This window comes from Chelonia mydas, chromosome 2, assembly GCF_015237465.2.
Source record: "Chelonia mydas isolate rCheMyd1 chromosome 2, rCheMyd1.pri.v2, whole genome shotgun sequence".
NCBI classification, from domain to species: domain Eukaryota; kingdom Metazoa; phylum Chordata; order Testudines; family Cheloniidae; genus Chelonia; species Chelonia mydas.
Window position 1 is genome coordinate 69,661,882 of NC_057850.1, and position 26,373 is coordinate 69,688,254.

Sequence of the window (26,373 nt, forward strand, 5' to 3'; positions counted from 1 at the left end):
GTTGTGCCTTCCTGGCTAAGGGAACTGCATATTTTCTTTCTCTTTCTCTCTGTTTTTTTGGGTTCTTGTGTGTTGTCCGTCAGAATGTTCAGCAAAAGGGTAGGGCTACAAGAGTATGCTTCTGTTTGTATGCCATGAAATATAACAGCTAAGATCAGAAACAAGCGGTTCTTGAGCCAAAATAGGCCTCAATCCAGCAGAGTACTTAAGCACATGCTTACTGTTAAGCATGTGTGTCATTAATTCAGCTTTGCTTTGCTTGATCTGAGCCATAGTACATAAGCTATATTTGGCCTGCTGCAGAATGACATAGCTCTGAGGATGGACCACACAAATACATAGCTAATACAAACCTGTCTGCTTACAGTTCTTTGGCAACTATTTGTTCCTTTGTTCTCAGATGCAATATCTTTCTGTCTGTCTGTCTTCTAACCTATACTGATGCTTGCATTTCTTTTTAAGCTTTGGAAAGTCATGGGCAGGGACGAAAAATAACAGGGTGTAGAGTTATGGAAACAAGCAAATAGTGCAACATGTGGTTCATCTCACTTTGTCAAATAGAACATCACACCATTAACCTAATTAATCTGCTCACACACACACCCTGAAACACACTAGCATGTTTTAATAAAGAATATTTCCAATGCTTTTGTCATTTCCATTAAAAAAAAATCACAGGAGACACTTCATAAACCTCCAAGGAGAATACATAGTTTTTTTGTGTAGGCTGTAGGCTTCATTGCACACTAATCAGAACTCAACATGTTTTTCAGATGTTCAGCATTCAATTTGACCTTTCTATCCATCCAAGTGTTCCTGTGTTTACCATTAGTTTAATCAAGTTTCTGAGGGTGAGAATAAGCTTGGCTGCCATAAAGGATGAAGTATCATTTTGGGGGGGATATTTCCAAATTGGTTTGCTGTCATGTTTAGACTTTTGAGTAGCTGATCATTGAAAATCTTTGAACTGGTACAAAACATGACTGTGATTGTGTTTTTCTTTATGATTTGGAGACAAGAGGTTGTGTTTTCAAAGCAGTGCAGAGATTTTTCACCCATATTTCTCTTAACGTTAATGGGGAGTGTGCATGTAAGTCACTCTACAGCATGCTGAAACACAGCCCAAATGAATAGTGAAAATTTTCTGCTAGAAATGAACTGCCATGGTAACATTTAGAATCTATTTTCATTATTTCCAGTGAGAACAGAACTTGCAAGTTCCTATGAATTATAATGAAAGTTTTGTTCCTAAACTATTATTTAAAATTGCATTATCTCTTTCTACACACATTTTCCAAATCCTTCTGATTTGATGGTTGATGATTTGCAGCTGTTTTTTGTTCACTCTTCTTTCTACCAGTCAGTGGAGAGAGGTTTTTTTCTTTCTCATTAATCATTTATCATATGCACTTTGCTATCTTCCTTTGAAAACCTCTGATCTTCTAGATTGGACATACTCCATAGGAGAAAGTTGGGTACAGTGAGATTGGTTAACTCATTTGTGCAAATGTGCAGTCATTTAACCTTTCAGTCATTTATATTATGCTATTATGCTACCCTGATAGTTTTGCACTTACTTTTCATTGGTGTAAATGACGACACAATATGCAGGACAAGGGTGAATAAGGCTCCATGTCTTTTTGTGGTATAAGGTATAGTAAGGATGTACTTCTGATTTCTTTGTGTTTTATTATTATAATACTACTTTTCATCAGTACATCTCAAATCACTTTACAAAGGAGGTCCATCTCATTGTGACATTCTCCTCTGGTATTATCTGGACCAGTTATCTGCTTGGTCACTCCAATCCTTGACTCTGGGAGCCAGCCTTACACTGCTCTGCTGTGAGAACCCCCACTCCTGGGCTGTTCACGCACAGCCTCTGGCATGTAAGCTGCTCTTCAGATTGTGTAACTAAATGACACTAGGCAATATCTCCAGTCCCAGGCACAGCCCTAGGAACCTCTGTCTTGCATTGTCCTGTTATGCCCGCTGGACACTGCAAGCTTATATGAGTTCGTCAATTTAACAAAGAAATTGATAGGCACCAGGCTTGTTATCACAAGGGGAGTCTCTGACATGCTTCAAACCAAAAGCACTGCTTCCGGTAGAATAAACAAACAAATGTATTAACTACAAAAATAGTTTTTCAGTGATTATAAGTCAAAGCCCAACAAGTTAGATTTGGTCAAATGAAATAAAAGCAAAACGCATTCTAAGATGATCTTAACACTTTCAGTGCCCTTACAAATTTAGATGCTTCTCACCACAGCCTGGGTGGTTGCTCCTCAGCCAGGCCCTCCACTTTGATCAGCACTTCAGTCACTTGATTGTGATGTCTGTAGATGGAGGTGGAAGAGAGAGAGGAAGAGCATGGCAAATGTCTCTCCCTTTGATCATGTTCTTTCTTCCCTCTTGGCTTTGCCCCCCACCCCCGTTCAGTCAGGTGAGCATTACTTCATCTCAGTTCCAAACTGACCAAAGGAGGCCAGGGGGTGGGGCGGGGGGCGGCGGGATTCACTTGAGAATCCAGCAGATCCTTTGTTGCTGCCTAGGCCAGTGTCCTTTGTTCCTGTGCGGCTGGGCTAGGTTTGTCCCATACATGCCCTGATGAGGTATGAACTGCCCCTTTGCTCTTGGAGAGTTTTTGCCTGGGCTTGGTTTAAGCCATGAGGACACATTTTCAGCCTCATAACTATATACATGAAATTACAACCTATAACATTACTTTAACAACAATTACTATAACATCAATGCTCAGTGCATCATGAGCCTTCCAAAGACACCCAACATGACAAAATTTGCATTGGATACCACACAATCATATTATAAGGATGAACATGTGGGGGTAGGATGTTCCCCGGAGGTACAGTGTGCTACAATCATTATCCCCCATTTTACAGATATGGAAATAGATCCCGAACAGTGAACTGACTTACCCAAGAACACCGAACAGTCAAGACAGGAATAGAGCCCAGGTCTCCTGAATCCTAGTTTAGTGTTATATCTACTAGGCCATTCTGCCTATGTAAGTGTGAGGCCTGTTCATTACTTAAGTAGTGGCTTGCATGCTGGAATGTGATGTCATCAGTTGTTTCAAGGAATAATACAAGTGTCTTCTTTAGGAAGAAAATGCAAAGGATGAGTCTAATGCATGCAGACTGTCCATTAGACTTTGCTGTCAAATTCAGAGTTGCCCCCGGTGCTTCTGCAGCACTTCAAAATTACAAGTGACTTTGTATTGCTCAAAGTCATTATGTTCTATAAAAGGTGCATCTCCTCTTACTTCATATATCTCATGCTGAAGGTGGTCCACAGGGAGTTTGTTTAGCTCTCGCAACAGGAAAGATTTTTAAAGGGAAAAATACAGAAAACAACCTCTCAGAACCAAAGGACAAAGGAGGAGATGGGGTAAAAAAACCCCCAAGAACAACAGAAGAGATTCTTTCCCTCTTTCAGCAGTAGCAGAAGCACAACCCATTCCCAAAGGAAGGCTGTTACTTCAGCAAATTCCCCCTTACTGTCCCAATATGTCCTAGGTCTAAAATTCAGAGTTAAAAATGTATGCAAAACCTAACCGCCAAGAAAAAGGAATGATGCTTTAAGGGGCTGAGTTTTGGAATGGCAAGGATAAACTTACCCCCTCCCTCTGCCTCATCTTAGATTTATATTTTTAAAAATGTTAGAAATACTTGCCAGAAAAAAATAATGTCCATATTTGTTTTGCATATTCAGCAACTGTTTGAAGTGTATTAGTACAGCTTCCTTTTCCCCTGAAGGCTCAAACTCTGCATGAATAGGTCTTGTGTAATTTATTTTTCTGCCACTTTTCATCTTATACTTAGATTCCATTCTTATTGGCTGTTTTTTTCATTAATCATTCTACTGGTCTGTGTAGGTGGCTGAACCATGGTAAACAGTGATGCCCTTCACACTTTAATTGCTCCTTTTAACCTCTGTGAACATAGCTGAGATTGCTGCTTCACAGGAATTGTGATTCTTTATAGAGATATCATTGATGTTTTAAGCAGGCACTTTAAATAGACTCAGCAGCTGTATACGCTGCAAACCGTATGTGGCTTGACTTCATAAGGGCTAGAATTATGTCGTCGTTTGTTGAGATCTGCATTAAATCTCATGATCTAAACAGGATCAGGATCAGGGTGGGCCAGTAATTGGATTGTGTAAAAACAGCCAGTGGAGTAAGTGGATTCTGACCCCTGCCATGTGATGGAGTTAGTCTTTTGTAACCCTGACCCATGTCATGTGATTAGATCTAGAAAAATAAAGCTGATTCATATCAGCACTTGTGTGTCACATTTAGGATTACTTAAGGGCCGTTCTTTCCTTTCAGTCAGTCCTGAACAGATGCCATATTATAATGCTAGCTAGTGTTGTGCTGCAGTCTTCTGTACAAAATGTAAAATGGAAGCCCTGACTACATGAAATCATGATAGATACCATAGCATTTCTGCCAAAAGTAGAGGTTTTAGTCTCAGTGTCTTGGCTAAATTCTAACTTAGAAGAGCTTATAATGCTCTGGAATAGGCTTCCAAGGGAGGTTGTGGAATCCCCATAATTTTTTAAGAACAGGTTACACACACACCTGTCAAGGATGGTCTAGGTTTAGCTGGCCTGCCTCAGCACAGGGATCTGGGATCTGATGACTTCTTGGGGTTCTCTCCAGCCTTACATTTCTATGATTCCATACCTACCTATAAGAAACTGCAGGACTAGAACCTGGAACTATGAGGGTTCTTGGGCCGCCAATGCTTCTGCATCATAGGTAGCTCAAGGTGAGTTTCTACTGGAGGGCCCTGTGAAGCAAGGTATTGCAGGAAGTACAGCCCAGCTTGGCCTGAGTGGCGGCCCCCTATAGCCCACAGGTTGGACTATTCTGGTATATAAACCAAGAAGCCATCATGGGGAGCTAACTGAGTAATGGCACAAACTGCCTGCTTGCTTCCGCTCCAGGCCTTGCCTTGCTGTGGACCCTAGGCTCTAGCTTCTGACCATAGAATCATAGGGTTGGAAGAGACCACAGGAGGTCATCTAGTCCAACCCCCTGCTCAAAGCATGACCGATCACCAATTAAATCATCCCAGCCAGGGCTTTGTCAAGCCAGGCCTTAAAAACCTCTAAGGATGGAGATTCCACCACCTCCCATTCCAGTGCTTCACCACCCTCCTAATGAAATAGTGTTTCCTAATATCCAATCTAAACCTCCCCCACTGCAACTTAAGACCATTTCTCCTTGTTCTGTCATCTGCCACCACTGAGAAGAGCCTAGCTTCATCCTCTTTGGAACCCCACTTCAGGTAGATTGTCGAGCTCAACGGGTAGTGATCAATGGCTCCATGTCTAGTTGGCAGCCAGTATCAAGTGGAGTGCCCCAAGGGTCGGTCCTGGGGCCGGTTTTGTTCAATATCTTCATAAATGATCTGGAGGATGGTGTGGATTGCACCCTCAGCAAGTTTGCGGATGACACTAAACTGGGAGGAGAGGTAGATAAGCTGGAGGGTAGGGATAGGATACAGAGGGACCTAGACAAATTGGAGGATTGAGCCAAAAGAAATCTGATGAGGTTCAACAAGGACAAGTGCAGAGTCCTGCACTTAGGACAGAAGAATCCCATGCACCGCTACAGACTAGGGACCGAATGGCTCGGCAGCGGTTCTGCAGAAAAGGACTGAGGGGTTACAGTGGACGAGAAGCTGCATATGAATCAACAGTGTGCCCTTGTTGCCAAGAAGGCCAATGGCATTTTGGGATGTATAAGTAGGGGCATTGCCAGCAGATCGAGGGACGTGATCGTTCCCCTCTATTCCACTTTGGTGAGGCCTCATCTGGAGTACTGTGTCCAGTTTTGGGCCCCACACTACAAGAAGGATGTGGAAAAATTGGAAAGAGTCCAGCGGAGGGCAACAAAAATGATTAGGGGACTGGAACACATGAGTTATGAGGAGAGGTTGAGGGAACTGGGGATGTTTAGTCTACGGAAGAGAAGAATGAGGGGGGATTTGATAGTTGCTTTCAACTACCTGAAAGGGGGTTCCAAAGAGGATGGCTCTGGACTGTTCTCAGTGGTAGCAGATGACAGAACAAGGAGTAATGGTCTCAAGTTGCAGTGGGGGAGATTTAGGTTGGATATTAGGAAAAACTTTTTCACTAGGAGGGTGGTGAAACACTGGAATGCGTTACCTAGGGAGGTGGTGGAATCTCCTTCCTTAGAGGTTTTTAAGGTCAGGCTTGACAAAGCCCTGGCTGGGATGATTTAATTGGTGATCGGTCATGCTTTGAGCAGGGGGTTGGACTAGATGACCTCCTGAGGTCCCTTCCAACCCTGATATTCTATGATTCTAGTTGAAGGCTGCTATAAAATCCCCCTCACTCTTCTTTTCTGCAGACTAAATAACCCAAGTTCTTCCAGCCTCTCCTCGTAGATCATGTGCCCCAGCCCCTTAATAATTTTTGTTGCCCTCTGCTGGACTTTCTTCAATTTGTCCATATCCCTTCTGTAGTGGGGGGAACCAAAACTGGACACAATACTCCAGGTGTGGCCTCACCAGTGCCGAATAGAGGGGAATAATCACTTCCCTCGATCTGCTGGCAGTGCTCCTACTAATACAGCCCAATATGCTGTTGGCCTTCTTGACAACAGGGTACACTGCTGACTCATATCCAGCTTCTTGTCCACTGTAATCTCCAGGTCCTTTTCTGCAAAACTGCTGCTTAGCCAGTCGGTCCCCAGCCTGTAGCGGTGTATGGGATTCTTCCTTCCTAAATGCAGAACTGTGCACTTTCCTTGTTGAACCTCATCAGATTTCTTTTGGCCCAATCCTCTAATTTGTCTAGGTCACTCTGGACCCTATCCCTACCCTCCAACATATCTACCTCTCCCCCATCATGTGTGGACTTGCTGAGGGTGCAATTAGTCCCATCATCCAGATCATTAATAAAGATGTTGAACAAAACTGGCCCCAGAACTGACCCCTGGGGCACTTTGCTTGATATCGGTTGCCAACTAGACATGGAGCCATTGATCGCTACCCGTTGAGCCCAACAATCTAGCCAGGTTTCTATCCATCTTATAGTCCATTCATCCAATTCATACTTCTTTAACTTGCTGGCAAGAATACTGTGGGAGACCATATCAAAAGCTTTGCTAAAGTAAAGATATATCACATCCACCGCTTTCCCCATATCCACAGAGCCAGTTATCTCATCATAGAAGACAATCAGGTTGGTCAGGCATGACATGCCCTTGTGGAATCCATGCTGACTGTTCCTACTCACCTTCCTCTCCTCCAAGTGCTTCAAAATGGATTCCTTGAGGACCTTCTCCATGATTTTGCCAGGGACTGAAGTGAGGCTGACCAGTCTGTAGTTCCCCGTGTTCTGTTTCTTCCCTTTTTATAATATGAGCACTATATTTGCCTTTTTCCAATCGTCCGGGACCTTCCTGGATCACCACGAATTTTCAAAGATAATGGCCAATGGCTTTGCAATCACATCAGCCAACTCCCTCAGCACCCTCAGATGCATTAAATCCGGCCCCATGGACTTGTGCATGTCCAGCTTTTCTAAATAGTCTTAACCTGTTCTTTCACCACTGAGTGCTGCTCACCTCCTCCCCATACTGTGTTGCCCAGTGCGGCAGTCTGGGAGCTGACCTTGTCTGTGAAGACTGAGGCAAAAAAAGCATGGAGTACTTCAGCTTTTTCCACATCATCTGCCACTATGTTGCCTCCCCCATTCAGTAAGGTTCCCACACTTTCCCTGACCACCTTCTTGTTGCTAATATATCTCTAGAAACCCTTCTTGTTACTCTTCACATCCCTTGCTAGGTGTAACACCAATTGTGCCTTGGCCTTCCTGATTACATCCCTGCATGCTCTAGCAATATTTTTGTACTCCCTCCTTTCCACTTCTTGTAATCTTCTTTTTTGAGTTTAAGCTCACAAAGATTTCACTGTTAAGCTAAGCTGGTCTCCTGCCATATTTGCTATTCTTTCTGCACATCTGGATGGTTTGTTCCTGTGCCCTCAATAAGCTTTCTTTAAAATACAGCCAGCTCTCCTGGACTCCCTGCACCTTCATATTAGCCCATCAGTTCCCTAAGGGAGTCTAAGTCTGCCTTTCTGAAGTCCAGGGTCCGTATTTTGCTACTCTCCTTTCTTCCTTTTGTCAGGATCCTGAACTCAACCATCTCATGGTCACTGCTACCTAGGTTGCCACCCACTTCTACTTCCCCTACCAATTCTTCCCTGTTTGTAAGGAGCAGGTCAAGAGGAGCATGGCCCCTAGTTGGTTCCTCCAGAACTTGTACCAGGAAGTTGTCCTGAACACTCTCCAAAAACTTCCTGGATTATCTGTGCATTGCTCTCCCAGCAGATGTCAGGGTGACTGAAGTCCCCCATTAGAACCAGGGCCAGTGATCTGGAAACTTTAGTTCGTTGTCCGAAGAAATCCTCGTCTACCTCATCCTTCTGATCTGGTGGTCAATAGCACATGCCCACCACGACATCACCCTTGTTGCTCTCGCCTCTAAACTTAACCCAAAAACTCTCAACAGGCTTTTTTCCAGTTCCATACTGGAGCTCTGAGCAATCATACCTTGGTTTGTCCTCATCTCCGCTACATGCCTGCTGCCTGTAACCTTTTACCTGACCTTGACTTCGTGGTGTCCTGATCCAGTTCAACCCTGACTCCACTACTTGACTTCCACCTGCAACTTAGTAACTGACTGGTGCACACAAGCTGCCCATGGCACAGGCCTGACAGTACGTAAATTCACTACGGTTATGGTATTGTTCTTCATTTCTTATCCTAAACTGTTGGATTTATTATTGTTTGCTGTGTTTTATTGTAGAGGTGGCTGCATTTCAATGGCAGGATGGTCTGTATACAAAGTTTGTAAAGTCCTTTCATAAACTTCAAAATAAAAGGCACAATATAGAGAATACAAACTCCAGTTCATTCTCTGTACCTTAATATTCAAAGTCTCCAATTTGATTGGCTGTATTCCACTGAAACTTTGCAACAGTTGACCATTGGGGAAGGCACATAAATGTAGGAGGCAGTAGTTTCATGGGAGCTAGACCAAGTCTATGGAACCATCTCTGGCAAGTAATAAGAAAGATCACAGACCTCTCCACATTCAGAACAAATTCAAAACTTTTTTTTCTAATATAGCTTCTCTTAGTAAAATTCTATACACATATGCATGTGTGCACGCACACACGCTTAAAAGCTTATAATAACCTACAGACTAAAAACGAAGAAAGAGAGAGACTGACATTGTTTTATCTATTTTTAAATATGTGGGAGGTGCTCAGATACTAAAGTGTTGGTGACAGGTGTCCTTCAGGTACATAGATAAGTAAAATATGCATGATACACTTCTTAGCTCACATTTTATTGTATTTAATTCATTGGTTTTGCAATTAAAAAGTAAACTAGGAACAGGTAAAATAATTATCTATCTTTAAAATATGATAGTCTGACTTGAAATGTGTAAATCTGCTATTCTGGTATTGAGTAACTATAAGGGCTCTGGTTTCAGAGTAACAGCCGTGTTAGTCTGTATTCGCAAAAAGAAAAGGAGTACTTGTGGCACCTTAGAGACTAGCCAATTTATTTGAGCATGAGCTTTCGTGAGCTACAGCTCACGCCCTCTTCCTTTGCCCACTCAGGTTCAATGTTCTCTTTCAGTGATTTGAAGGATAAGCACTGGTGCTGTCATCAATCGCTCTTATTTCTGTACCTCATAATGAACTTCTGAATTTCTGTCTTTCCTCTTGAATCATCATTTGGGACTCTTTATTTATCAAACCTTAAAAACCAAAGTGCCCTCTTAAGATCGGTTTCCATGTCCTTACTGAGAACATTGTTTTACTTTTCATCCTCATTTTCCCATCTTTATCTCAGAAGATCTCATCCAGAAATTGTACAGATACTGTATGAAAAATACACCAATTTTGGATGAGGTACTTTGTAACTACTATAACCAACATATTGCCAGGAATATGTATAATATATCAATATTACAGCAAAAAATATTTAAGACAAAAATTGCTTTGAATAAAACCCTGGAAAGTGATGTTTTTGATTATAAAACACATTCAATTGTTAATCATTTAAATGTATTCCATTTCTGTAATGAATTAAAACATTTCCAAGTAAGCCTGAAAGATAGATCAAAATATAACTTATCTTTGGATTATCCAAATTCCTAACGAATTATGACTGGGAAATCATGACTCCACAGATATATCAGACATTTGAAAAATTTATTAACTCATCTTATTTGTTCAAAAGTAATCTAGACCAGTACTAGACCTTTTTTGCCTAAATTATTGATTGTACAGAACAAAAACTGTATATCAGAAATAGGAGAATACTATTCAGACATTTGAAGCTCAAAACTGGTACAATACAGAGATAGAGTATTCATTTGTATCTGTCTTATCACAAGGATATGTTCCATACGTATGTCAAGGGAACATTAAGGTTGAATGGTCATGCATCAAAAAGTTAGGAAACACCAAAGCTGAGGTTCCATATACAGCATGGTATTGCTTTGCATACTCTTTGCGCAGGTGTAAATGACTACACAAGGGATGATCCATGGGGAATGAGACCTAAGATTTCGATAGATTGGAAGTCACAGAAGAGGTGGGACCACGTGTACCCCAAGGAGGTGGAAACTCTTCTCACAGCTACATCTGGAAAATGGAAGGGGTGGAATAAAATCTATATTCTGGTGCCCTTATGATCTTTTATCCACCAAAAATGTTTGTATGTACCTTTTCACTTATAAGTACATAAAAGTGCCCTCTTTATTTTAAGAATTTAATACTTTTTGCTGAAGTTTTGAAGACTAAACCATTTTCTTTCCCAAAATGGACAGGCCTGCCTCTGGTGTCAGACTTTAACAGTAACACCAAGAAAAAAACACAACAAAAATGAATTGTTCACGTGAAGGGCTTAAGTCTCACATGCTCCTCAAAAGGACTGTTTCATTTTAGTGTGGTGCAGGACTTGCTGGAATACTGAAGTCTGCACAATGAGTTCTTTTCCCTAACACATTCAGATGCAGCTGCCTTGATTAGTTTACTTTCAGTGTATTCAAGTATCTGTGCCTAGACAGGGTACCTGAATGAAAAAATACATTTCCGTCCTTCATGGAAATGCCTTGGATGAAATCCTGGTCCCATTGAACTCAATGAGAATTTTACTGTTGACTTCAATGGAGTCAGGATTTCATCCATCATGTGAACTTCAAGGGAAAACAGTGTCCCTCTAACACAGAAATATTATTATAATTTTCATTTACCAGACAGGCAGTGCAGAGCTTTGGTGAATAATTTGTGTATGAATTGTTTGTTGTTAAAATTAAACTTGTCCCTGCCAGCATCAATTTCACTGTCTGTGATGCTAATTATTTTATGATTATTGAGTGCAACCATGAAGAGAGGGGTTTAATTGGGAAAAAAATTGTTCCACACACTTCTAGTTTTTCTTAATGCTAAAATATGTTTTAATAGTCCATGTTGGTAAAATATTTAAATCTACTTTGGTTCAATCAGATGATCTTTATTATTTTCTAACTTGCTGTTATTGAGAATTAAATGGTTGTGTATGATTCTTAAAGTAGTACTATTTTTTTGCCTTTTTACAGTCTTCTGAATAACAACCAAATCCAGAAGATTTCAAGAAATGCTTTTGAAGGGCTTGAAAATCTGCAATACCTGTAAGTCACAACGGAAATTTCATATTTTCAGTGATAAAGAGTGATCGTTAACCCTCTGTGTTTTTGACTATGAATGGTGTATGCTCTTGTTAGGAAGCATTGTCAGTCCTGGCTAAAAAACTATCTGCTCATCTGCAAGCTGTCATACTTTGTGTGTGTGCACACACTGAATATTGTACAGTGCGACATAACGAAGCAGCAACGCTGAATGGTACCATTCTGATTTTATAGCATTTGCACAGATGCAAATGACTGCCCAGGGTGCAAGGATGTGTAGGATCAGGCCCTCAGTTCACCAGTGCAGGGTTGTTGGTTTTTTTTACTGCTTTCGTTAGTTTCCATTGAAAATATAATTTGCATGTGTGACCGCACCTGTTGATTTTGGTTTTTTGAAGAATCTGAGTCTCATTTGTTTTATTTTTTCTATGCATCTCCCATGTGTAAATAAGGTTTGACATAACTGTGATATTCCGTATTGTTTTTTGTCTATGAAAAATGTGCCTTCGGTTAGGTACCATTTGGATTCACAATAATACTGAGTTTCAGGAACTTTCATCTGAAAACTGTTTTCATGACACCTTAAGGTTGAATTGTTTGCTATTAAAATTAAACTTGCTCCTGCCAGCATCCATTACACTGTCTGTGATGCTTATTATTTTGTTGTTGTTGAGTGCAACCATGAGGTTCAAATGAGACAAATGAGAACAGCCTTAAAGTATCATGAAAATAGTTTTCAGATGAAAGTTCCTGAAACTCTCAGTATGATTGTGAATCCAAATAACATAATAAATATTAAAAGATTCATGTTGCATATAGTCCTTTCATCAACTCAGTGTATAGAAAAATAGCCCTTTAACTATTCAAATAAACAGATAAGTAAATGCCATGTTCTCATTCAAAGTTAATTTTTCTGGAAATTCATGTTTTAGTTCAAGGCGAAAGCCTTTTCTCTCATGAGGATTTTGAGTTTGCACAAGTATCACAATTTATTTTATTCCAAATCCTACAATTTAAAGTAAAGCTTTTGTGATTTCCTTGTAACTCCAACATATAAGTGAATGTTTTACACATACATTTCATTAATTAATAAATAACTTTTTTTTTTTACCATTTGGTAAACACAGGATCTATGTATTCTATTATTCTGTGTTTAAAATAATGTAATTGCTGGAACTTCCTCCATTTTGTAATGGCACCCAGGGGACATTGTGGTGAAGAGGATCCTAGGAGCACAGTTCCCTGAAATTTCCCATCCAGTCTCCAATGTGCCGTCTGTGCTAGCATCTTAGATTTGCTGTGCCAGTTTTATGCCATCTCAGGAGTCCACTTCCTCCAGGGAATCTTTAGCTGAAACATCATCCTGGACTTGTAAATATGTGATTATATATGACAGTGTCATAGTTAAAGGGAAGTTCTGAGAAACAAAAGGGCAAAGTTAGAACATAATAGCAGAAATGAGCCACTCACTTATAGACAGCCCCCCAAGCTGAAGCAAATACTCACCAGCAACCACACACCAAAAACACTAACCCAGGAACCTATCCTTGCAACAAAGCCCATTGCCAACTCTGTCCACATATTTATTCAAGTGACACCATCATAGGACCTAATCACATTAGCCATGCCATCAGGGGCTCGTTCACCTGCACATCTACCAATGTGATATATGCCATCACGTGCCAGCAACGGCCCTCTGCCATGTACATTGGCCAAACCGGACAATCTCTGCGCAAAAGAATAAATGGACACAAATTGAATCACAACATTCAAAAACCGGTAGGAGAACACTTCAACCGCTCTGGCCACTCAGTAAAAGATTTAAGGGTGGCAATTTTGCAACAGAAAAGCTTCAAAAACAGACTCCAATGAGAAACTGCTGAGCTTGAATTAATATGCAAACTAGATACCATTAACTTGGGTTTGAATAGAGACTGGGAGTGGCTGGGTCATTTCACATACTGAATCTATTTCCCAATGTTAAGTATCCTCACACCGTCTTGTCAACTGTCTAAATGGGCCATCCTGATTATCACTACAAAAGTTTTTTTCTCCTGCTGATAGCTCATCTTAACTAATTAGCCTCTCATAATTTGTGTGATAACTTCCAACTTGTGTGTGTGTGTGTATATATATCTATATATATCTCTTACTATATGTTCCATTCTATGCATCCGATGAAGTGAGCTGTAGCTCATGAAAGCTTATGCTCTAATAAATTTGTTAGTCTCTAAGGTGCCACAAGTACTCCTGTTCTTTTCACTATCCAATGAATTTCCCAATGATGGACGTGGAGGGAGAAGAAAAGCTGGTTGTGAATGAAGTTTAATATTATTACCATTATGTACTCATTCACCCCCTTACCACCACTGCTGTGGAAAAGTGAAGCACTATGGACTTGCCAATCCTTCTCTACAAGCTCAAACATATGTTATTCCATTATCGTTTTGCTGTCATTGAATTTAGTATATTTGGTCCATTCTGCTTGTTCTTGATAGTGGCATACACAAACCTATATGATTTTTTTAATGTAGGTCAAGCCATTTTTTGTCATAACATAACAAACATGGGGGAACATACATATCTGCTCTTACGCAAATTTCTGAAGATGGACTAACCGAAGTGGAACAAGAATTGAGCATAGAAGCATCTGGTAGTTCCTCTAACTCACAAATTATTTCAAACTTTGGAGATCTGCAGTGCGGCTCAGAAGACAGAATTGAGACCTACATTTGCTCTTCTCTTTTCTTGTCATGGCATCTGGCTAGACAGAAAGGTTATGGATAATTTGTTTCTTCTTAATCCTCAAGGAAAAAAAATTGTCCATCAAACAATCACAGTGTATAGGGTGACAATTCAAAAGGAAGCGTTAAGGCTGTCATCTTTTCCCTGCATAATCTCGTTCACTTGACGCACTTGTTCTCCACTGGGAAGGTTGGAAATTGGCTTCATTCATCCAAGTGCTAATCAGTGCACTGAGCACATCACTTCACTTTCCAGACTAAGCCGTCATATATTAAACTTTGCTTTTTACAATTGTCATGAAACTTTTCACAACCACAGCTAACAACACTGAAAATATACATTCTGATTTTAATGTATTTCTCTTCAGTGTAATATGTCCTTTCCCATGTTACATTGTTGTTAATCTATATCATTACAAAACACAATATCTACATCAAGATCACGCTCTTCTGCAGAAAAGTTTGGGTGTGTCCCTATTTAATTGACACAGATTTGTCTCCTGTAACCTATTCAGTCCTAATTTATTTTATAAAGCTCTTTAGCCTTATTCGCTAAAATTTGTAACTCCATAAATATGGAGAGCCCAAAAAGCAAATTAAGCTTTTACAGAATGTAAGAATGCTATGTAATAACAAATTTGTATTGTCAGTGTCCTGAACTGATTGGTCTGATGTATGACTTTCCTAGCTTTCGCTAAACAGTCCCAAACATATGGCAAATGTATTCCTCAAATGGGTAACAGTAAATGTTTTTTCTGAGAAATTGCCCAACATGTAACACAGTGGATTCTCTCCTTTTTTCTTGTGTAGGTAAAAACTTTAACCATGTTTATGATTAAAATAAAAATAGGAATCCAAGCCCAATCAATAGACCCTCCTCTGCCAACAAACTATTACATGTAATTTCCAAGGCTAGTGCTAATTGAGGTGATTCCTGAAGACTTGAGAGCTCCTGAGCATGAGAATCCCATACCTTGTCATTTGTCCCAGCACCAAAATATTTTGGTGCTGATTTTTAGACCCACAATCACCCCCACATATATTTTCCCTCTATTTCTTTCTTTGTATTACTCTGTGGATCAAAGGCTCCAGTCAGGATCATGCTCTGATGTGCTAGGTGCTGTACAAACAGATAGATCTTAGGAGCAGGCACCATGTTTCCCTAACTGTCTAATTTGAAGTGAGGTGCAATCTATGAGTGTGGCACATGCTAGGAGAGAAGTGGGAATAGAGGGTAAGGATAACCTAAATAGGTTCACATGGTTACCTTGGTTAGCCTTTGTGCAACTTGATGATTACAAATAATTTGACTTAGGAAAATTAAATGCATTTTTTTAAAAAAGTGTGTATAAAACCATATATCTCTAGGTACCCTTCAGTGCAGTAGTCTAATATTTAGTAAGCATCACAGCAGAAGTAGGTCTTGGTACAGAGAGGCTGTGGGACTGTCAGATTAGGTCAAGGAAGTCATTCTAAAGATAAAGGGCAGCATGGGAGTGTCATGATGTCTGGAGTGACTCACAACTGTGAATGCCTTACTCAGGGTAGACTGTCAGAAAACAGGGCAGACACCCCAAACTGCTGGTACGTTCTATAATGAGGTTTCATCAAACCAGAAACAACTGGATCAATATACCAGTCTTATGGAGTCACATACAGTCCCCTTAGACTCTCCAGTCTATCTCACCACTGAGACAAACTGAACTTTGTGATAATGGTCGCTTAAACCAAAAATCACACCACATCAGGTGGCTCTTAGTCCCTGTAGACCAGTCACTTACTTCAGATCAATTGGTGCTCCAGATCTACCAAAGACAATAGCAGCCACTAGACACTGGCAGCCAATTCTATAGAAAACTAATTAAAAATGTGTTAGCTAAGAAAAGTAAATAAGAGTTATTGAGAGGTTAAAGCAGGTAAATATATATATATACACACACACACACACACACACACACACACACACACACACACGTGAGTCTGTTTGTAATTCCAAATGGTGACAGTGATGAAATAAACTGCCAGTCTTCCAAAAGCCTTTCAAGGTTCTCAGATTCTCTGGGAACCTCTGCTTTGCATCTGGTGCACTTCCCTGTAAGAGTCCAAACAGTCCAGAGATGGAGGATCTTTCCCTGAATCCCTTCTTTTAGCTCCTTCTCACAGAAAACAAGCTGACAGTGATACTACCCATGTGGGTTTTTCCTTTGATGATAGTGAGTGAGGGATACATTTTGAGTGTCTGACCTCCAGTCATCACACACAATGGCCGTTTGCTTTGAAATTTGCATTTTTTGTCTGTTAAAGTCCTTCATTAGCATTGCACAAGGCTTCTTTGATGGGTCATTAATTATAGGGGTATACACACGCGCACACAAATGTTTGCTGCTGCATCATAACAGGATACAGACAAGAGAAAACAATGCAAATATTGAACTGTTAGTTTTATGAAGTCTAAACACCAAATACACTCGTCTACCTTCACCAATCACTTTGACCTATACTAGTACACAAGTGAATGGCCTGAATGCACTCTGGCATGACCTGGTCTGCTGGCATCACAGAGAGAAAATATGGAGAAGTTTTTGGGGGCAGCAAAGAAATGGACATTTCCATTTCACCAATAATGCTAGCCTTGAATTACCTGAAAGAGACAAGACCAGATAATGAGGAAGGGACAAAGTTGTGAAGGGCTTTCAAAGTTAAGGATGGGAAGCTAGGATATGCAGAGGAAAACAAGGAACCAGGAAAAGAATTAAAAGATTGTGGGGGGAACATGGTCAGAGAAATAGGTCAGGAAGAGGATCTTACCATGTGTATTTTAAATTCCCAATTCATTCATCTACAAGTTATGGACTTTTCATGAACAGTCACTGTAATGTGATTTCCTGGTGGGAGGGGGATATTAGTCATTTTCTATTCTGAGTATAAAGACTGTATTTTATGGATGTCAAATTCTTATAGATAAGAAAGGAAGGAGGGTAACTTGTTAATATTTCACTATGATGCCTCACAAAACCCAGGGTGAAGCATGTGAAAGCCGGGATAAACATGGTTGAGAGGATCCAGCTATGGAACAAATTTCCAGAGGAGATCAGGGAAATGCAGGGAACACTGCACAAAACCTTCCTTTTTGAAAAAGGCTTTCCACCATATGAATGACACAACACTGATAGCCGCTTTCCCCAATATCTCCTGCCTAACTGTGAACGGTGTGAGAGCTCTTATAACTTTTATGAATATTATATAGTTAATTGTTATTGCATTTACTATATGATGACTAACAAATAATTTAGACATGGGTTAGTTTGCATGTAGACAGGAATGGAGACAAACACTTATGTTGGCCATCCTGTTGTAGGATGACTGGCCCCATTAAGAGGAAGCAGGCTCCATCTCAGCTGTGATTCACTAGTTGCCTATCAGTTGGGTCTAAGAGAGGCACCTGGGCCATATAAAGGATAGCTGCCTGAAAGAGTCAGGAGGGGCAGGTGAGAACTGCCTAAAAACAGAGGCAAGAGACAAGGAGCAGCAGAGAGTTGCCTGAAGAAAAGAGCTTCAGGAAACCAGAAGGAGAGGAGTAATTTTGAGCTGCTGGTGATGAGTTCTGAGAAGAACTGTTGAATCATAGAATCATAGAATATTAGAGTTGGAAGGGACCTCTGGAGGTCATCTAGTCCAACCCCTTGCCCAGAGCAGGACCAATCCCAACTAAATCATCCCAGCCAGGGCTTTGTCAAGCCTGACCTTAAAAACTTCTAAGGAAGGAGATTCCACCACCTCCCTAGTAACGCATTCCAGTGTTTCACCACCCTCCTAGTGAAAAAGTTTTTCCTAATATCCAACCTAAATCTCCCCCACTGCAACTTGAGACCATTACTCCTTGTCCTGTCATCTGCTATCACTGAGAATAGTCTAGATCCATCCTCTTTGGATCCACCTTTCAGGTAGTTGAAAGCAGCTATCAAATCCCCCCTCATTCTTCTCTTCTGTAGACTAAACAGTCCCAGTTCCCTCAGCTTCTCCTCATAAGTCATGTGTTCCAGTCCCCTAATCATTTTTGTTGCCCTTCGCTGGACTCTCTCCAATTTTTCCACATCCTTCTTGTAGTGTGGGGCCCAAAACTGGACACAGTACTCCAGATGAGGCCTCAACAATGTGGAATAGAGGGGAATGATCACATCCCTCGATCTGCTGGCAATGCCCCTACTTATATACCCCAAAATGCCATTGGCCTTCTTGTCAACAAGGGCACACTGTTTACTCATATCCAGCTTCTCGTCCACTGTCACCCCTCGGTCCTTCTCTGCAGAACTGCTGCCTAGCCATTCGGTCCCTAGTCTGTAGCAGTGCATTGAATTCTTCCGTCCTAAGTGCAGGACTCTGCACTTGTCCTTGTTGAACCTCATCAGATTTCTTTTGGCTCAATCCTCCAATTTGTCTAGGTCCCTCTGTATCCTATCCCTACCCTCCAGCGTATCTACCACTCCTCCCAGTTTAGTGTCATCCGCAAACTTGCTGAGGGTGCAATCCACACCATCCTCCAGATCATTTATGAAGATATTGAACAAAACCGGCCCAGGACCGACCCTTGGGGCACTCCACTAGATACCGGCTGCCAACTAGACATGGAGCCATTGATCACTACCCGTTGAGCCCGACAATCTAGCCAACTTTCTACCCACCTTGTAGTGCGTGCATCCATCCAGCCCATACTTCTTTAATTTGCTGCCAAGAATACTGTGGGAGACAGTGTCAAAAGCTTTGCTAAAGTTGAGGAATAACATGTCCACTGCTTTCCCTTCATCCACAGAACCAGTTATCTCATCATAGAAGGCAATTAGATTAGTCAGGCATGACTTTCCCTTGGTGAATCCATGCTGACTGTTCCTGATCACTTTCCTCTCGTCTAAGTGCTTCAGAATTGATTCCTTGAGGACATGCTCCATGATTTTTCCGGGGACTGAGGTGAGGCTGACCGGCCTGTAGTTCCCAGGATCCTCCTTCTTCCCTTTTTTAAAGATGGGCACTATATTAGCCTTTTTCCAGTCTTCCGGGACTTCCCCCGATCGCCATGAGTTTTCAAAGATAATGGCCAATGGCTCTGCAATCACATCCGCCAATTCCTTTAGCACTCTCGGATGTAATGCATCCGGCCCCATGGACTTGTGCACGTCCAGCTTTTCTAAATAGTCCCGAACCACTTCTTTCTCCACAGAGGGCTGGTCACCTCCTCCCCATGCTGTGCTGCCCAGTGCAGTAGTCTGGGAGCTGACCTTGTTAGTGAAGACAGAGGCAAAAAAAGCATTGAGTACATTAGCTTTTTCCACATCCTCTGTCACTAGGTCAGGGACTGGCTGAAGCTGGGGAACCCTGCCAAGGTGCAGGAAGGCTGGTGCTTTGGTCCCTAGGAATGAGGGGAAGGACCAGTGTGGTCTGTGAGCACAGAAGCAAGGGGTTGTCCCTAGAGGAAGTTGAGAAGCAGCGGTGGGGCTTATAGCCAAGGAGGCATGGGAATAGAACACTGTAGGGAGTCCTTTGCTGGAAGATCTGAGTGGAGGGCCTGCAGGAGGAGCCCAGGACCAAAGTGTTGGTCATGGAGGGGTGTTCCCCTGAGCAGGGGTAGGACTCAGAGGGCAGGAAGCCTGGGGGAAGTGAAACACTGCAGAGATCTCTCTAATGGGAGAGCTGACTTGGTGCAATGAGAGAAGACTTGTGGGAGGGAAGCAGGTCTTGGAACTCTCAGATAGGATGCCTGGAGAGTTGGACCCTGGAACAGGAGCTAAAGGAACTGGGTCAGAATGGTTAATGACTCTCAAGTGTGTAAACTGGGAAGGGTGACCTTTGAATGGGGTTGAAGAGCTGCTGTGTTCTGACCTTGTTTTATTTTGGGTTTTTGAGAGGAACTGTTTTTACTAGAAGGCATCTGCAGGGTGTGGCCCTCTATATGTATGAAAGGATCTGAATTTGCTGCTGCGAGAGAAAATATTCCTTTGCATGGGGCACTGTAAAGGGGAAACTGAGGAAGATTTCCTGGGAGGGCTCCCTTATGATGCATCCATTTACCGATAATTGAAGTGACAAAGCAGGTGTCATTCCCCTTGTCATTTACTTCTGACAATGGTGAGTTCAACACCCCTGGCCCAGGGGGAAACTGAAGGAAAGAACTTTGAGTGGATAAAAACCCAACCCCTGAAGCTCAGGAGAGACGGAGGGGGGGGGGGCAGTCTCCTGCAGTGCAGACTGTCCCGAGTTCCAGAAGTGGGGTATGTGGGATCAGCTAGGTCTGCTTAATCTTTAGGTAAAATAGGTGTAACTTCAAAGATGCAGCCAGCTCTGAACTGTGAGGCCACCACCCAAAATCCTACCCCACGCAAAGTTTTTACATGTAAAAGGGATAAGCGCCAGAGATGTCAGGAAATCCATTTGGGACTTCACTGACGATTTTACATGGGAGGCAGTCTAAAGCCCTAAGAGAGACAGAGGTGTAGGATTTACTATCAGTCACTTATGAATTATTCTGCAAATGAAAAGGGAGATTCTGCTCTTCCAGTTTTGCACCTTTGTGATGCAGGGAGCAAATTATCTGAGCTGAGATCTTTCATATAGATGTGCTAATGAAATCTTGCCTTAAGACTCTTCATTGTTCTAGACTTGGTGTATGATTTTCAGTGGCAGCTTTGAATCGGGATTTCCTTCGTGCCAAGGTTAACTTTTATTTGGTGACATTCTGCTGCATTTAACTGGTATAAGTGATCCATGAAATAGTGGCATTTCCATGGCAAGGAGCAGGGCACTTCCATTAAAACTGTAACTGTGACGCCAAAGCTGGGATTGCTTCTAGCGGTGTAACAATATTTTGTTGCTTTGTTTTCTATTTCACACTCAGCTTTTAAAAACAGTGGTATGTTTTAAATTCATGCCACAATTCTCCTAGTAATTCAGGCAAGTGAGGAAGTGCCTGGTGTGAAATTTTATTATTGCAGCCATACTTTGCAAAATTCAAGAGAGAGAAATCTGTTTTAGAGGGTCTGCTTGTGTAAGCTGCAGATGCCTTTCATTTTCCCTTAAATGTTAATTTGTGGGGTTTTTGGCGCTTTTTATTAACACAAAACATTCTCATGTTTGTTTCTGGAGAGAGGACTTTGAGAGTTACTTTTGCAATGTCTGATTTGCAGTTAAGTCAATTTGCTTTCTCTTCATTCAGCCAATAGTTGGTACACACTCTTTGGCCTTGTCTACACTACAGATGCTTTGCGGACATAGCTTTAGCAGCAGGTGCAGCATATGCCAACAGAAGGAGTTTTTCTGTCAGCATAGTAACACCGCGTCCCCGAATGACATTAGCTCTGCAGACAGAGGCACTCTTCTGTTGACATAGCTGCATCTACACTGGGGGTTTTGCTGGGATAGCTATTTCACTAGGGATGTGTGTGTTTTTTCACACCCCGACCAACACAGCTATGCCGACAAAACTTTGTAGTGTAGTTCTGGCCTTTGTTATGAATGATTTTACATGCAACATGCTGTCCTGTAGTCTAGTGTGTTTTCATTTGGCCAAGAGGTCTTTTAGTAGTAGTGACGGCATATCTTGGTGTATAACTTTCACATACTTTTATGTTGTTTATTTTCTGAAATTGTCATCCTTTAAGTCAGTATTTTTCAGATTGTGAAACTGCCCTCCCTGGGGAGATTGACTTCTTCAGAGAAAGATGGAGTATGATCAAAGGGAAACAAAAGAGGAATTTGTTTATTTTGTTTGTTTGTTTCTACTTAAGAAGCAGAAAAAACAGAAACCCTATTTCCAACATACCAATGACAAGTTCTTCGTCATAGCATTTTCACAAACAGGAAACTCACTAAGAAATAGCAACTATGCCAGTACATAATGCTGAAGGACAAAAATAGGGATAGAAGAGAGGAACAAAGGGAAAAGAGGCAGTTGGGAGAGGAAAAATGGAAGGCAAGAAAGTTTAAAAAAAATGATTCTTTAAGACTTTAAGACTGGTAGAGGATGGAAAGAAATCAGAGTCCTATAAAGCTTTCACTATATGAATTTGGCTTTGTGTTTTTGTAAGCTTTGGCTGACACACATACTCGGGGGAAGAGCATGGTCTAAATGAATAGACAAGTAAACTAATTCCCGGGAATGTGGTAGAGGCAGCCTAGGGGAAAGCATATCCCCACAACTGCCTGTTCATAGATACTAGTCTTGGGAGACAAAGTCTGTCATACTAGAAGGCATCCAAAGGAATATACAACTTACTATATTAGATCAGACCAGTTATCTGTGTAGCCCATTAACTTGGATCCCACAGTAGCCAGTACCAGATTCTTCAGAGGAAGGTGCAAGAGACCGTGCAGTAGGGATATCCTGCCCATGGGTAAGATTTCTTCCTGACCCCTATCAGTGGAAGGTTGGCTTATGCAATGCAGCATGTGGATTTATGGCTCTTTCCAGAAGCTTTTAGCTGTTGTTGCTCCTTCTGACACCAGTGTCACCCTTTGCCAAGTAATAATGTATGTTTGAGGCCTAGAAGATTGATTTACCAGTGAAGGCGAAATCAGTGACATGGAGTCAGGATGCATTTTTAATATAACTTGTTTATTTACACATGTACACCAGTCCTGGAACAGAGGCAGTCACAAACAGCACCCCACATGCTTCCCCAAAATATCAGCCAACATACACAGACGTGGGTCCCAAGAAGCTATGCGGTCCCAAATATAGAAAATATAGCAAGAAACAAACTCCCCTATCTGCCACAGTTTGTCTCAACGATGTCTGCATAAGAAAAACTAATATTACACCATTTCTTCAAAGACTAAGAACGTGTTAAGAAAAAAAAAAAAGCTTGTTAGACCATGTGTCATGACCTCATGACTCTGGTCATAACATTATATTATTTTTATGTTTGCTATTGTAACTCTGATGTTCTTGTTCATATAAATGTCTAATCATGTTTTGATTCCTGTTAATCTCTTACCCTTACCCTTGTTTGAGTAGCCCAAGTTTTGTCACTGCAACAGTATATTTAGATAGTTAAGGTTAAAAAGAGGAGATGCTAGGATTAGGGAGTGAAATTCTTCTCATTCAGCACATGAATTCATTCGGGCTATGCTCATGCCGTTTTTGTATTTGCGTTTCACAAAGATTCAAACAATCAACTATTTGCATGCAGATGTTTGTGTGAATTTGAATTTGAAAGGTAAATTTGAAATTTGCTTGCTCAAATATTTACAGAAACTTTATTTTGTACCAGCAGTGCTCATAAGATCGACCACTCAGTGAACAGGTACAATGCCATAAAGCTTATCTGAGCAATCACAAGTAACCAACACAACTTGGGAACCTAGTTATGCAGGAATTGCCATTCTAGTTCGAAATATTGGTCCATCTTGTCCAGTATCCTGCCTCCAATAGTGGCCAGAATTAGTGGATTTAGAGGACAGTATAACCACATGTGATCAACCCAGAAATGTGTTTAAAAAAAAAACCCACGGAAAAAATTGAATAACATACATGTAAGGAAATCATAGTCTTAAAAGCTAAATATGTGTGATAGATTGTTGTGCATTGTTTGCTTGGCTCTGCTGACAAGTATCCAGTCTGAACAGCCTCTTGTTTTCCTTAAATATATCTGTATATGCTCTATAGGTTAGCTTTAGCATTAGAAAAAAATATTGATATGTTTATCCAACACGTGTTTTTTTTTCACTTGTCACTCAGGAGATGCCATAATGTCCTTAATACATTTAATGACTTAATTCTAAAAGAAGACAAGTTAATGCAGTGTTTGAGTCTATTTCTCATTGCAATAATTTGTTTTTTTGCAGTTTCTTGTACAAGAATGAAATCCACACAATAGACCAGCACACATTCAAAGGACTTGGATCATTGGAGCAGCTGTAAGTAACACAATGCAATTGATTAAAATGTCTGTGGTATAATTCCCTGATTTTATTTAAAAATTAGAGAGATAAATTGAACTGCAATTCTATAGCCAGAATCAGTTAGAGTACAATAATATGCAAAATGTATCTTCAACTGTTGTCTCAGAATGGGAGAAGATATACAGCAGGGATAACATTTAGATAGATTCATAGATATTAAGGTCCGAAGGGACCATTATGATCATCTAGTCTGATCTCCTGCACAATGCAGGCCACAGAATCTCAGTTCACTGTGATAAAATATTAAGACATTTTCCAAATGTTTATAGTACTTTAGCTGCCTAGCTTTCTAAATATGAACATCATCCTACATAGACACAGTCTGCCAAACATTTTCATAATCACAGAGTGAAATATGAATCATAAAATGTGGGGAAAATACATGAAATGTTAAAGGTTTACTGAGCCAAAGTCTGATATATGCTATTCTCAATTTTCAGTAGTTATCAGTAAATATTTTTCTTGAAAACCACAGTCATTTAAGACACTTTCCAAATTAATTATGGCTTCAAGATTACTTTTATTGCAAAATGGAGATTTTGTTTGTGTTAGGCTAGAAAATGCACAATATTACTTATTTGCTATTGTAAAGACATTTACTATCAGAAATTACTGGAGCTACTGAGAATCATATTTTTAAAACCTAGTAATTTTCAGGATGACATCTAATTATTGCATGAATGACTCTGTGTCATTACCTCAACAATTCTGCCTATAAAAGCTGTTATAGACATTAATTATTCCATAAATTGAAAATGTTCTGAATTTATTTTCCTTACTTAGCATTCATTTCCATATAACACTAAAACAGATGTAATACAATTAAGTGATCAAAACTTTGGCTACTTTTGCGTGCTTAAATGCTTAGATGTATTGGTGTAGGTGCGCCATATGTTAATTGGAATATCAGGAAATACAATACAACCTCCAAGCCATGTCCTTATCTTGTACTTTTTCCCCAATAAGATCTCCAATATTCAGCCTTTTCTCTCTGAACATATACTAAGACTCTCATCCAGGCCCTTGTGACTTCAAACTTCGAAGCTTTTCCTGTCACCTAACTCTCCCTGTTCAGATTCATTCAAAATGCTGCTGCTAAGATTGTCTTCCTGTTACTGTAGCCATGTTGTCTCCCTTTCAAAGGCCTCTCATCTGGCCCCCTATTTACCCCCATATCAAATAGTTACAAGCCTCTTGTTCTTGAGTAAAATTTTCAGAAGTGCCTAAATGAATCGCTCCCCTTCATAATTTAACACCATCATACGTATCCTTTCTTTTATATTATATTCCCCCCTCCACTCCACTCTACCATTGGTGCCAACCATTGTTGCTCACTTGTCAGCTTCTCCCATAAATTTCATCACGCCTTCTTCCATGCCATCGCTTATGCATCAAACACCCTCACCGAACTGATCTGTAGAGCAGCAACCATGCCCTCCTTTAAATCCCTTTTAAGAATCTACTTCTATTGTGATGTCTCCAGTAAACTGCCAACTGATAATGGCTATTCAGGTGCCCAGTAGAGACTACTGCCACCATTATATTGCTATCTGTTCTGTATTTATATCTTTTAAAAAGAAGAAAAATCCCCCTCCATCCTATAAATTGTGTATATAGCCTGTCTAAGTACCTGTATCTTCATGTCACCTTCCTGCCACACCTTCCAGTCTAAGTACCCACCCCTTCCTCCCTCCACCCTAGTTTGTTACACTAGCATATCATGTTTTGCCTTAATTCCAATCGTAAGCTGTTTTTGGAACAGGGACTGTCTCTCACTCTGTGTTTTGCACCACGCCCAGTGTAATAGTTGAGGCTTCTGAATAGTACCATAACGTATACAGTAGCACATTAATACACTCTCTTCCCCCCACTGCCACCTCACAATTCAGAGCATCATTTGGCCCTGAGCCTCTTGTCATGACATTC

General features: G+C 40.9%; 1 protein-coding gene across 1 annotated transcript in view; it reads left to right on the plus strand.

The window, feature by feature from the left end:
- PXDNL (peroxidasin like) overlaps nucleotides 1-26,373 on the plus strand; it is a 285,265-nt gene that overhangs the window by 126,149 nt on the left and 132,743 nt on the right. Inside the window, exons 3-4 of the mRNA XM_007058778.4 lie at nucleotides 11,684-11,755; nucleotides 24,331-24,402. Of these exons, the coding sequence (XP_007058840.2) occupies nucleotides 11,684-11,755; nucleotides 24,331-24,402 (144 nt within the window). The remainder of the gene's footprint in view (nucleotides 1-11,683; nucleotides 11,756-24,330; nucleotides 24,403-26,373) is intronic.